At 45.0% G+C, this 14,132-nt stretch overlaps 1 protein-coding gene and 1 long non-coding RNA gene across 11 annotated transcripts in view; one reads left to right on the top strand and one right to left on the bottom strand.

Moving 5' to 3' along the window:
- Nucleotides 1-2,468, top strand: part of Ica1 (islet cell autoantigen 1) — a 148,014-nt gene extending 145,546 nt beyond the window's left edge. For all 10 annotated transcript variants that reach the window (XR_003956165.1, XR_001785099.2, XR_001785098.2 and 7 more), the window contains one exon: nt 2,198-2,468. Coding sequence is in view for 7 of the 10 variants with exons in the window: in XM_030255193.1 (XP_030111053.1) it covers nt 2,198-2,319 (122 nt within the window). In the remaining 3 variants the exon portion in view is untranslated. The remainder of the gene's footprint in view (nt 1-2,197) is intronic.
- Nucleotides 2,469-8,154: 5,686 nt separating this feature from the next.
- Gm35621 lies at nt 8,155-9,688 on the bottom strand. The gene is made up of 3 exons (XR_377339.3): nt 9,652-9,688; nt 9,329-9,465; nt 8,155-8,491 (listed from the first exon to the last, which is right to left on the bottom strand). It is a non-coding gene; the product is annotated as a predicted gene, 35621 (long non-coding RNA).
- Nucleotides 9,689-14,132: the final 4,444 nt, after the last annotated feature.

The raw sequence follows: 14,132 nt of genomic DNA, 5'->3' as shown, positions 1-14,132 counted from the left end.
CGTATGACCCTCTCGGAAGAGATGTATGGTTACTAGTTTTATTACTGTGTTATTGGTATTCAGTTTTAACCCTTCCCCTTTTGAGACAGGAAACCATAGATCTTGATTTCCTGATGGTTTTGGGTGTGGTCATGAAGTCACCATGTTCCACAAGAAAATGGGTATAAAACATGAAAGGAAAAACAGTGCTTTGATACAGCAGCTTCTTGGTTGCTTTTCAAAATCCACTGTCTTCCTTAGTTGGCCATGTATTTCAGTTAGATATGATCCGATGCTTCTCTTCTGCTAGTTTTTTCCCAGTCTGGGGAAGATAGGAGAAAGGTCTTGTCACACCATCCTCTGTTGGAGGCTACCATGGGCAGAAACCATACATATATGTGCCCAGCTGGTGAGGGTGGGGTGACAGTTCTTGTTAGATCTAATGTCCTTTGGTCTTGAATATTAGGCTGGGCTTAGGTGTCAAATGAGGTCCTTTTAAGCTCGGGAGATCTGTTCTGATCTGGAGCAGGCCCCTGAAGTGCATCTGCTGGGCAGGAGATCTCATGTGTAGTCCCAGCTTTATCTCTGTTGCTTTGCTTATCACCCCCTCTCCTTTTGACCACAGGACATTAGAGGAAACGTCTGTCTCATTATCATCAGAAAGTGTTCCTATGATGCTCTTTTAAGTGCTGTGCAAATAATTTGCACCTGGTTTTAGTCCTAGTGGAGACCTGGAGGATCTGAGGGTCGGTCTCCTCAAAGAGCAGTCGGCTGGCTTAGCTCTTAACTGCAAGTCTGTGATTACTCCCTGGGGACCCTCTCAGACCTCTGCAAGAGGTTAGGAGGAAGGGGAAGTAAGTGTGTGACATATTTTCACTGGGGATTTCTTTAAGATCTCATTACACACTCTATCAAGAACTGAGATAAACTAATCTGTCTCTATCAGTCTTGTCCCATCTAGTATCCTCATATGACCTCCATCATGATGGCTTGAGGTTCTCTCTTGTCTCAGTATGTCAAATCGCTATAAGCTAGGGGTTATAAGGGCAACCCACGTAGAATTCAATCAAGGTTACCTATAGTAATAACCTATTAGGATTACTCTTTGGAGAACTGTTGGGTTTAGATTACTTAGTCTTGCCATTACTAGCTGTTCCTATGTGTACGAGTTGTATCTCATATATTATGACATAATACATGCATAGACTCTGTCATTACAAAGTAATGCACCCATTGGGTATTATGCTGAGAAATAGGGAGATGAACTGAAAGCATGAAGTGCTTCGTTCACTATCTTAAGAGTTCAGTGTCATTTAGAGCAAGGATCAAAGACGATTTAAGTAACTCCCATCCCATTCTGTGTCTTCGCTCCTGCCAGTTTTGAGACTTTTCAGCCACATGGCGAACACATTCCTAGCTGCTCCCTGCTAGGAGGTACCCTAATAGAGAGACATTTATCCCAGCTTCTGACGTCGCCACCTGTTGGGAAGGAGGAGAGGCATGGATTATCAGCCAGTGAAGTGGATGCTCACGTGGAATGATTTATAGGAAAGAGTCCCAGCTCATTTATAAATCACTGGCATGAGGCGCTCCTTTGAAAATTCTCTTCTCATCTGGAAGACACTTTGGCTGTCTAATCATGGTTTGGGGGGAGTTAGGGTGGGGGGAACAGAAGTAGAGGGAAGAGCTCCAGTGAGGCTGAACGGGGGGGATTTCAAGCCCATGAAGGGAAGGGAAGGGAAGGGAGAAGGGAAGGGGAAAGGGAAAGGGAAAGGAAGGACCTAGCCTTTGACAGGAAGAGCTAGGAAAGGCAGTGATTGTAATGGTAGAGAGACTGGGCCTGGGTATGACCTCCTGTGGGCCTGCGTCTTTGAAGGGTGAAAGGAGAAACCGCAGATGGCTCCTGGCCCGTGGGACTTAAAGGGAACCCTCCGGCAGACACCAGAAGGCACCTTGCTTCAGTCTGATTTCTGAAATAGCCAAGCTGCTTCTCGGTTGAGGGAGACAGACAGCATGTGCCGTTTTGAGTACCTCTGTGAGCTGTAGCCATTGCTGGAGGTGCCCTGAAGATGGAAATTAGTTAACTGAGTCTCAGGCCAAGGTTTGTGTTAGCCAGCCCTTCAGGGGACATGAAATTCCCCAAGGATCATGGGATTTGTCCCTCCTGAGGTGCTCATTGAGAAGGTGGGTTTGTTCATGTTTCTTCTTCTTTCCCCAGAGCCTGCCAAGGCTGCCTCGGACCTGACTGCCTGGTTCAGCCTCTTTGCTGACCTCGACCCCTTATCAAACCCTGATGCTGTTGGGAAAACTGATAAAGAACACGAATTGCTCAATGCATGAGTCTGCAACCTTCAACAGGGAGCCCTCGGGCCACTCCGCGGCACCTCATCCAGGGCTTGCAGAAGTCTAATATGCTCAGTGTGCTGTTTTAATATTTACATGCCATTTTAATAAAATGAGAGGGTCAAGGCCCTGTTTCTATCGCTATAGTTATTCACTCCTGTTTGGTTTGTATGTAGTCCGTGTGCATTGAACAGTAGAGGAGTACACAGGGGCCGCTGGCAGGCCACTGCTTACTCTTGCTGACACCCAAAATCCAAGGCTAAATCACACACCTGCATGTGGACTTACACACGTCCTCAGGGGCACCAGGAGGCTCAAAGTGCTTTCTCACGTCCCCATCCCTCTCAGAAGAGGTGTCAGGAAGAGCCCTTCTGCCATGCCACTGTCCACTGAGCTCTGGATGAAGATCCAGACAACCGAAGACACTGTCCCCTGCCACACTTGACTGCGGCCACGTGCCACACTGGCAGAGGAGTGGGGCTGCTTTCTGCTGCATGGACCTTTCTATTGAAGGCAGCCATCCTTGCACATCCTAGTGTCTCCTTTTATCTTTTCCGTAGCTGAATTCAAAAGCATAAACTCCAGGAGCCTCATGGAACCTTTTTTTTTTTAAACAGAAAATTTTAAACATTAAGACAACATTTGCTATACAAACTCAAGTCGTGGATTCTGTGTGGAGACCCAGCTGTGCTAAGAAAAGCATCATTGAAGGTGCAATAGAGGGGCAGGGGGCCCCATGGGCAGTTCTGCAGCTATTGGTCAGAACTGTACATCCCCAAATAAGGCAGCCAGCTACAAGGGCTGCCTGGGACTTTTGTAGGACCAAGAAATAGTGGTAATTACAGATTCACATGTAGCCACATCAACAACTTAGATACCCTGTCAGACTCCCAGACCCCAGAGTTTCTCTATGTCACAGGTAACCTGCTAAGTTAGGGCCCTCTCACATGCCCTCATGTAGACCTAAGCAATGCACAGAAGGCCCTGTGTAAGTTAGTGGTCCAGAAAAAAAGGTTCTCTGTGCTTAGGCCTCTTGAGGGCTCCTGTTGCCTATCTCAGAGAAGGCTCCCTGGGCTTCCTTCAGAAACTCACCCTCAGAAAGGACCTGCCTGCAGTTCTAAAACCACTCTGAGGGCTGGAGACACGGGCCGTTACAGATGTCTTCTTGGTAAAGGAAATGTCTGGGAGCCAGCTGAGGGCCTGGCTTGGGTAGCTTTCCCTGGCTTTGCTGTCTTGTGCTATCAGAGGTCTTGTTGCCAGAATCGTCTCTGGCAGATTTCTCAGCTCCACGTTAATACACTTTGAGGTTGTCACGATACAGAATCAGAACCCAACCTCACACTCCTCTAAACACAGGCATGCTTGCCACCCCTTTAATGTACCGTCCCAGGGGCCTGTGTGCTATGTGAGACTCCATGACAGCCTTCTTCAGTCCTCAAGAGCTTCCTCACAGTCCACCTCCACCATGAGAATGTGGAGCCTCTACCTGCACCTTCAGTTCTCCAAGGATGAAGCTCTACTGTCTCCTGAGAGTTTGGCTCCTGCCCTACCGCTCTCCTCCAGCCATGCCAGGATGGTGCTTCCTAGCCTTGACAGATACGTGCTTTAGACACATGCCTCTACCATTAGACAGTGCCACTTGCGTGGATTAATGATCGCCAGGTCAAGTTGCCCAGCATGGAATGAGGAGTAAGGGTTCTAGTTTCATCCCAGGTCACATTTGTTTGTAGCCATGGAAACCCCAGAAGTCACAGTGAGGAGCTGAATCTGGAAGGCCTGTCTGGCTCCGTCTAGGCGATGGGAAGGCATGGAGGTTGAGGGAGGTAGAGTTTGGAATAGGATAAGCAGTAGGAGGCTGCCTTTTAAAACTGATCAGTGAGTGGGGGGTAGTGGATCACAGTGGTTGAATAAGCTTTGCAACCGGAAAAGGAAAGGGTTGCTCATGGAGGCATTTTCTCCCCAAATTGTCTTTATATTTCTCATGAAAAGGAAAGAAAAGAAGAAGACTCAGTCTCCTTTCCCATCTGCAATCCACTGGGGCAGCCTCTTGATCCCTGTTGAGAGGCACGTTTTGACCCTGCTCACACAAAGCCCCTTGACCACCTCTCCTAAGTAAGGGGAAGCAGCTGCCACCTGGCTCTCTTGTAAGAGCCCCGTACACCCGCCTGGCCAAGAGGCTTCCTCTGGGACCCACCTTGGGGTCTCCCCAACTGCCCACACAAGTGTGATCTCTGCCATGAAGGAGACAATATGTCTTTACCCTCTTTGCCAAACAAGTCTCGCTTCATCTCCAACTCCCTTCGGGCAGCCTGAGCCACCGTTACAATGGAGCTTGAGCTACAGGTAGACCCAGGCTCTCCTTGGCTTTCTGGCTATTTCTGATGGCTTCAGCATGACCCCCGGTTCCCCTCCCTTTTCCTCAGCTAACAGATAAAGAACGCACACACTGTAAGGAGGGACGAGGCATGATTCTGTTTGTGCCTGCCTTCTTTCCCCAACTGGCACTGGCTCTCGGTTCACTTTACAGATTCATTCCCCTCGAAATGTAATTTTAGAAATGTCAAGTTGATTTTGAGTTCTGGGTGAGTGAAAAAACCAATCCATCAGCCTCAGAATTAGAAAGTACTGATTTAGAAAGAGCCAGCATGTTTGATTTTTTTGGTTTGGTTTGGTTTGGTTTGGTTTGGTTTGGTTTGGTTTTGGTTTGGTTTGGTTTGGTTTGTTTTTTTGGTTGTTGTTGTTGTTGTTATTGGAAGTTTTTGCCCAAGAAAATGTATTCTGCTTGAAGCCAGCACCTCTGGGTATGAAGGAGCAAATCCGTTGTGCATTCGCCAATTTTTATAGCTGGTGTGGGGCCAAGGGCTGAGGGCCCTGAAGCCACTTTGGGAGGCTGCCCACCTACTAGATGCCACTTCCCAGACCCCTCCTGCCTATTGTCCCACCGGGCAACTTCTGGAGACAACACCGACTTCCCCCTTTTAGGAGGTGCTGCAGGAAGACTCCACCCCAGAACCAGTATCTGGCGAGGGCTCATGGACAAATACTAATTGATTTTTCCAATATATCAGTGCTGCGCCTGGCTTTGTGATCAACTAGTGTCCGCCACAAAAGCCAGTTAATCCTCTGCTTCCTGCTCTAATTAGAGGCAGCTTTCAAGCCCTGGGACTGGGATTCTCAGTGCAGTGATGTAAGTAGGTCTCTTCAGATTTGTTGGAACACAGATGCCAACTTGGAGGCAAATCCATACGATTGACCATGGCTGCCAAGAAACCTGCATTGGGAAGGCTTCTAATAAATGATAAATGTTTATGGTAGATGTGGGGCAGGCAACACTGCCTCAGACCTTGCCTTTCATGAAGCTTGTAAAGTTAACTTTCTTATCGAAGGAAACCAGTATTCTAGAACCTTCAGAGAGGGGTAAGAACAAAAAAGTTCAGAGACTAGTCATTACCAAAATCCATCCAAACTCAGGCTGACCTAAACACCAAACCAGTAAAGCTATCGTTTAGGAGGTGGAGGCAGGAGGATCACGAATTCAAGGTCACCCTTGGCTATTTAGTCAGTTTGAGACCAGCCTAGCCTAAATGAGGGCCTGTCTTAATTAATCAGTTAATTGATTAATTACTATCTTTAATGTATGACAACAGGCTTACTCCTCAGGTGACTGTTGAGTCCATAAACTTCAGGCACAGTTGGGTCTAAAAGGATCATATGTGCATCCTCCCTGCCCCCAGCTCTGCTTCCTCCATTTCTTCATTCCATCATGCATCTCTTAACAGGAGACAAGATGGCCACAAGTATCTGAAGTGAAAGGTTTGGAATGCATAGGTCCTAGGACCTGTCTTCATTCACTAGGCTCAATGGGTGGACCACAGGCCATTTGACGAGCTTCCTCCAGGTGCATTTGGGTGCTGTTACTAGAAGACAGAATAGAGGCCGAGCAGAAGAGTGTACTACAGATCTGCCCTGGCTCCTGTACTACAATGGCCTCAAGGAGACACTCTCCTTCCCAGAGGACAATGAATGGCAGCAGGGCAGTAAAAAAAAGCTAGAAGCCCTCCATGACTTACTGAGGCTCCTTATCTTTCAGTACCTGTAAGGCATCATGGAAGGATCATAGAGCCCTCTGCATCTGACATACTTCTATCCACATAAGGAAACTAGGGACCAAGGAGCCATCAACAAAATCCCAGGTCTTGAACCCATGTGGTCCGACTCCAAGCCAGGGCTGCTTCTACATCCACAAGCTATAAGAAAGAATGCAATGACAGACGAAGTTCCTGTAAGAACTAATATTTCCCCATTCACTCATGTTTCTTATTTTTATCTTCAAAAGCCATTTAGGGAGGGGGGGTATGGGAGACTTTTGGGATAGCATTGGAAATGTAAATGAAGAAAATATCTAATAAAAAAATATATATATACCTTTTTGTTGGTTTGTTTGTTTTTTGTTTTTTGAAACAGGGTTTCTCTGGCTGTCCTGGAACTCACTCTGTGGACCAGGCTGGCCTCAAACTCAGAAGTCTGCCTGCCTCTGCCTCCCAAGTGCTGGGATTAAAGGCGTGTGCTACCACTGCCCAGCTAAACATACTCTTTAAAGAGAGATACCCTTAAAGGAGAGATTTATGAAACTAGTTTAGGACAGTAAACAAGAACTTATCTCTGAAGCTAGACATATCTAGAGGCAATTCAAGCCTCTAGCAGGTATAGGTCATAGCCCTCTCTGGTGTCAGGGGATTTTTTGTTTGTTTGTTTGTTTTTTTCACTCATAAACAGGAAAATAACATACCCTGTCCAGTGGAGTTACTCCAGAGAGTAAAGATTTCAGATCTAGGACCCTTAGTTGATGCCCAACATCTAAACTATGGAAACAGACATCCCTGAGGCCCCCTCACTTTGTGAAATGGTATTTATTAAAGTGGGGAAAAAAGACTATCCATTCTCAGTGACCTTCTCAGCCTCACCAAGCTCCACTTGACTCCCTGTTCATCATCTCATTATCAAGGGGTGGAAAGGGGGATGAACCTCAAGTCTAACAAAAAGCTAAAGATGTGGTTCCATCAGTAGCAGTTCTTGTGCAGCATGCACAAAGCCTTGAGTTTGATCTCTATACCCTCATAAAGTGGGACGGTGTACCCGCTGATAATCCCAAACCAGGAGCTAGAGGCAGAGGGTCAGAAGGTCAAGCTCATTCCCAGCTATGTAGCAAGTTCAAGGCCCCCTGGCTATGCGAGACTGTCTTTCCCTTCCATTCTCCTTCCCCCCCCCCCTCTCTCTCTCTCTCTCTCTCTCTCTCTCTCTCTCTCACACACACACACACACACACACACACACACACACATACACACACAATCTTAGTGTCTAGTAAGTGTCTGCTGACTTTTTTGATGACTGAACAAGATTCTCTGACAAGACTAGGAGACATAAAAGGCGTTCTTTGTTTTACCTAAGGGGTATACTATAATACTTGTTTTAATTTCTTTAAATTTTGTTTGTTTGGTTGGTTTTCTTTTTACAATGCATCACTCACTAACCAGAACACCAATTAAAATGAGGATGCAGAGCAGTTGGACTCCTCTGACACTGTCAATGGGAAGGCAACATGGAACAGCTATTTGGGGAAACAGTTTGGCAGTTTCATGGAAAGTTAAGCATATGCATGCCATACAACCTGCCAATCCCACAACTAGGAATTTACCCTGGAGAAAGGGAGAGGGAAAAATATATATATATACACATATTCACAGAAGCCTCAATATAAATGTATAGCAGCTTTATTCATAATCTCCCAGAACTGGAAACAGCCCAGATGTCTTTCAGCTGCTGAAAGAGAAAAATAAAATAAAATCTGCAACATAAGCACAGTGAATATTATTTATCAATCAACATAAACAAATACTGATATATAGGGCAGTTGGACATGAGGCCAACTCACAGCAAAAGCATGTAGCCCTACTATGATGCTATAGGAAGAGTGCCTTATATCTTTATATGCCTCCCCCAAAGCTCACAGCACAGAGGAAATGAGAACAGTAGCAAACAGAGCCTAACCAAGAGGCAGTGTATAAAATTCCTAATCAGTACCTTTCAATAGCATCCACATCTTGATGAAGGCCACTTTGGGAGAGGAAAACTTTAAGATCCAAGGCCACCAAATGCCACAAGGGAACTTGGAGCAGAAAAAAAAAATGGCATTATTAGGAAAACCAGTGATTCCCAAAGTTGACAGTTTATCTGTGCCAATGTAGGTTATTAAAATTTTAGCAATTGTCATAGAGTTATGTGGGATGTTAGTAAGAAGGAAACTAGCCAGGACGATATGAAAACTTTATGTTACATTGCATCTTTCCTATAAATTTAAAATTATTCCATTGTGAAAGTTGTGTTTATTTGTGTTTTTTTAATCTCAAAGTTTTGGTGCTATATAATTTAAAAATCAGACAAGTCAGATCTATAGGGACAGACATTGGGTCTATGTTTATCAAAGGCTGAGGTAAAAGGGGGTGGGTTGCAAAAGGTAGAGAATTTAGGAACTCTGTTGGGATTCAGTTGATAGTTACATGATTGCCTGAATTTGTCAAAATCCATAAAGGTTAAATAGCATGAATTGTATTGAGTGTAAGTTATTCCTTAGTAAGTGCAGTACTAGTAAGTAAAAGGAAAGAGACTAGATTCTGAACTCTTGATACACCAGTCCTCATGAAGTGGGAGAGCCCGAGAGAATCTCGACCAGAAGACCCAGCCTATGATGCAGGTGAGGTCATCAGATGTATCTCCTGATGCAAGGAAGCAGAGCTACTCACAGCCAAATGTCTCGTGGACTAGCACTCATCTGTGTGTCCACGAGGACAGGGCTAGCTGAGTTTCAGCAAGCATGAGCACACAAAAAATTGAGCTTTTCATACCACAGCAAGGGAGGGTGATCTGGTAGTCAAACACTGAGTGCTTTAGCCAAGGAGTAGCCTACTGCCACCCACCCCACCCCACCCCACCCCACCCCTCTTACCTAGACATGGCCACATGGCTCAGAACAACTGCAATAGTTCCTAGAAGATGGACTATTACACGGACGCTACACTAATCTTAACAAGGATCATAATCTTCAAGGCTTTGGAAACACTGCAACAGTGAAGCACATCAAATCTAGGGCAAGAAGAAAGTATGCATGCATTGCCAAGAATATGCATAAAGTACTAAGAAGCCTTTTGTGCTGTTCTAGAATACAAAAAAGTATTGAAGGATGGCGCTCTGTCTTCTAACAGTAGATTGGAAAAGGTTTTTGAAATGTACCATTATAGATCACATATTCAAGATAGCATCCATACTCACATTCCCCCTCCTAAGCATTTCTAGCTCCTGTTCCGCCTGGAAAGCCACAGAAAGTCTCCAGAGAGTGAGTCATACTCTGAGCCACAATGCCACCTGGTCTCATTGGTTGGGCTCAAGAAGCCTGGTGGAACAGCTGTTCACCCGAGGAAGAATCAGACCTTTTCAGACTTCCCTTCTTTCATTCTGGGCTGGTGACATCATAAATCTGCCCACTATTAAATCAACAGCCTAAGCTACTAGAAACAATGTATACTTACTACTCCAGGAGCTTCATGCAAGCATAGAGCATGAACTGACAGACCTGAGATACAGAACGGTCACGCACCAGAATGAGCTGATAATAAGATATTGCCTGGATTCCAAGATAGAAACCAAATAGCATAAAAGTGAACTTTAAAACTCCTCCCTGTTGGCTAGAAGGTGCTATCCAAACTTTTGGGAGTGAAGAGACTTCAGTGGCCTTGCCAATCTGCTTGGCCAGATGTACCCACCCATGCTATGATGGCACTACTGTTATGGAGGTAACCAGCCACTCAACAGTTGGATTCAAGGCATCTTTTTTTTGGGGGGGGGGGGAATCCATGACAGGTACATAAACCCAATCAAAGAGGAATGGTGTCAGAAAGAATGTAAAAGCCAGAAAATAGAGAAAAGGCTACAAAATGTCTCTTCTGGGCATGGTACAGCCATCGCCATCAGCAAATACCTGCACTAGTTGTGTATGTTAAGTTGTGTATGTTAACATTCAGTCGTCGGTATAAAAGGAATGCATGGGGACCTACCCTTCCCTGCTTATGTATTGGCTACTAACAGATTCTGGTAGTCATTGTCATTAGCAGTGTTCCTATTGTTGAATCTTCTAGGCGTCAATGGATAGCTTCAAACACAGGGTCACACAGATGGCCTCAGTTAAGTGGGTCACAACACAAAGAGACATGAATATGAGAAAGGGATTTGTAAGGAAGGAGAGGGGTCATGCAGATGGGAGAACGGGGAAGAGTAATCCGAATGCAGCATACGTGTATGACATCTTCAAAGTCCAAATTTAAATAATAAAAATAAGATAAATTTCAAAAAGTGGGTCACTGAGTCACCTTAAGGACCAAGTGTCATTGAACTCCTGATGCTCATCCAGGCCTCTCTGATCTTTGTACTCAACTCAGAAACTAGGATCTTTGCTCTTAAGTCAAAATAAACACCTATGTTTCATCTTCTAACCACTCACTGATAGGAAACTACTGACCCAAGGGGCCTGCTATGTTCAACATACCCAAAGGCTGGCTCTAGAGTTCTTAAACAGTTGGCCATAGTCACAGAATCCTTGGATCAGTCTTCTGGAGAGAACAGTCAAATCAATCAAAGTTTGGAGTCCCCCATGCTCTGAATTAAATTTTCTCTGTGTTTGATACTCTGGAGTATTTCAGAAGACTATCCAAGCCCATCAGAAAGCCTTTTTCTCTATAGTAATAGGAGGAGCAACTTCCTCATGACTAACTCTTGTAGTTTGAAAGTGAGACATTCCCCACAGGCTCATAAGTTCGAACACTATGTCCTCAAGTGGGGGCACTATTTGGGAAGGTTGTGGGAACATTTAGAAGGGAGAGTCCCACTAGAGAGGGCAGGTCACTAGGAAAAGGGATTGAGGTTCTGTAGTGTAGTTCCACTTCCTGTTCACTCTGTGTTTCCTGACTGTAGGTGTAATGTAACCAACTCTTGCCACAGTGCCTTTCCCATCATGCTGGACTGTATCCTCCCGGGAACCATAAGCCAAAATAAACTTTCCCTTCATTGACTGGCTTTGGTGGGGTAACTTGTGGAAACAGGACAGTAAGCTAATATACTCGCCAGGGTAGAAAGCTGATCAGATGTGTTTAGGAGTGTAGAGGCACAAAGTCATATGCTCATAAGCACTAGGGAAACAGGGATTATTAAACACACGGTGTTGTCTCCTCAATAGATGAGACGTAGACCTGCTTTCTTCTCATAAAGCTGGGTGAGGACACCGTAAATAACCTAGTGACCTGTGCCATCTGTAGGGCCAGGCCATAACTGACTCCTCCAGACTCTTCCTCCCTAGGTCTTTTTATCTTGAGCATTGTTTCTTAGTCATCAGAACCCATCCTTAAGGGGGGTGTCACATGTACTTGTAAGCTTGGTGACCTCAATGATGAATGAGACTACACTAGATCCACCCAAGAGTCTTATACACTGTAGAACTCATTCTTATGGAAGAGGTCCCATGTATTTTACAAGAGGGTTTCAATGTAGTATGCCTTAAGCTTTATTGTGATAGATATTAGGAAACTTTTTTTCCAAAGTGGTAATGTACTTGAATATGCCTAAAACAAACTTCCTGGTGTCAGATTCTAGAAGTTTGAACCAACACCTACTAACTGAGTCATGTTGAGCTGGATTTCCTTCTTACTCCACGTGTGGTTGTGGCATTCACAGGGACTCTCACAAAGAACTCTGAAGCTAGCAGGGTCTTCCCTCACTCATCCTTTACCCACCAGTGAAGATGCCAATCATTTTAGAAACACCTCTTCCAGAGAGGCTGGATTACATATCAAAGCTCTTGTCTTCCCATCTCCAGCTACTATAAAGGGAATCCCTTTACTGATTTTGATCTGTCTCCTTATTGATATATCTGCCTCTGACCTGTGGCGCTCCAAAAATCAGTTTTATATTCCCAGCACCCTTGCCAGTCTCCCATCCCTAGTACAAGCAGAAAGAGTCCTCCAGGCGATCGGCACTTGAGCAATCAACACTCTTGATTCCATTGTTCTTTGCAATTTGTCTCAATGTCTGCTAGCTGAGTTATAAAACCTATTCTGGTCCAAAGATACATGGACCTCTTCATTTCACCAGTTGGTGAATCCTGAGATCAAGTATAAGGATTTGTAAAAAATGAACTTAGTGTATTTTTACCACAGGAAACAATCTAGCATTTCTATAAAGTCTCAAAGCGATTGGTGGACAAAAAAAGTCAGCAACAGACCACTGCAGAAGGCACAGGGTGCTTGGACTCCCTGAGCACTGACAACCGTTATCATCTGTGTGCAAATAGAATGGAGACTTCCCCAGTAGGCCTCTTACCAGCAGGGAAGCCCCAACCTTCTGTAATCTTTCCTCTTTCCCTGCCCTTAAAGTGAGATAGCCAAACTGTGCCTCCATAGTCAAACTGAGGTGTATTTTTATCCTGCCAATAGGATCTGATATCCTATGTGAGCTGTGACATTGGCTCTTGTTGGAAAGAAGAGAACAAATCCTCACCACACACTAGGCTAAGCTCTGGCTGCCTGCAGTCTTCCACCCATCTGTTACCTGCCCTCACAAGTCCTGGTGGAGTCCTAGCTTTTCCAATTGTGAACCTGCGATTAGAAGCCCAGAGCTAAACTGCTTTGTTTTTCTGATCTAGAAACCAGGTCTGTGGTTAAAGAAAAAGCACCTCAAAAAGACAAAGGGTGAACTTGGGTTGAAGCCTCAATCATCCTAGGTTTCTGGCATTGCTTCCTAGAGCTAGGCAGGATTGGAGGGAACCAGACGGTCAGGATCACACAATATGGAAGGGGGGTGTCTACTGAGCAGTCATGGGCAGCTGGGCAGTGGGGCATTTGACTGCTCCACCCTCTGAAACCAAGGAAAGGTTCCAAGGACATTGTAGACAATCTCAGAGGAGGAAGTTCGCTGCACATCTGTTGAGTAAATGCCTATTAACTATCAACTCTGTGTGTGTGTGTGTGTTTACTCCATTAACTCCTTCTGACCTTACACAGAGGATGGGAAAAAAGCAACCACTGTCCACAAAAGGGCTACGTCAAGGCCAGTCTGTTACATATTAACAAGCTTTGGTATAGGGTTTTTATATGTATATTGTGGTCATTTGAATAAAAATGACACCATAGGTTCATAGATGTGAATGCTTGATCACCAGTGAGTAACAAGTGACACTATTTGAAAGGATTAGGACAGTGGTTCTTAAGCTTTCTCATGATGTTCGTCATGTTATGATGACCACCAGCCATAAAATTGGTTTCATTGTTACTTCATAACTATAATTTTACTGCTGTTATGAGTCATAATGTAAATATCTGATATATATGATATGCAACCCCTGGGGGGCAGGTAATTCAACCTCCAAAGGGATTATGACCCTGGATAGTTGGAAACTACTGGATTAGGAGGTGTGGCCTTGTTGGGGTAAGTGTGGTCTTTTTTTGGGGGGAAGTATGACACTGCAGGTGGCCTTTGAGGTTTCAAGAGCTCCAGCCAAACCCAGTGCCCCTCTCTCTTCCTGCTGCCTGCTGATACAGATGTAGAACTCTCAGCTATTTCTCCAGGACCATGGCTTCCTATATGCCACCACCTTCCTTGCCATGATAGGAATGGACTTCAAACCTCTGCAACTGTAAGCCAGCCCCACTTAAATGCTTTCCTTTATAAGAGTTGCCGTGGTCATGGTGTCTCTTCCCAGCAATAGA

This window comes from Mus musculus, chromosome 6 (assembly GCF_000001635.26).
Source record: "Mus musculus strain C57BL/6J chromosome 6, GRCm38.p6 C57BL/6J".
NCBI classification, from domain to species: domain Eukaryota; kingdom Metazoa; phylum Chordata; class Mammalia; order Rodentia; family Muridae; genus Mus; species Mus musculus.
The sequence above is the reverse complement of the archived record's forward strand: the minus strand, read 5'-3'. Positions and strand labels throughout refer to the sequence as shown.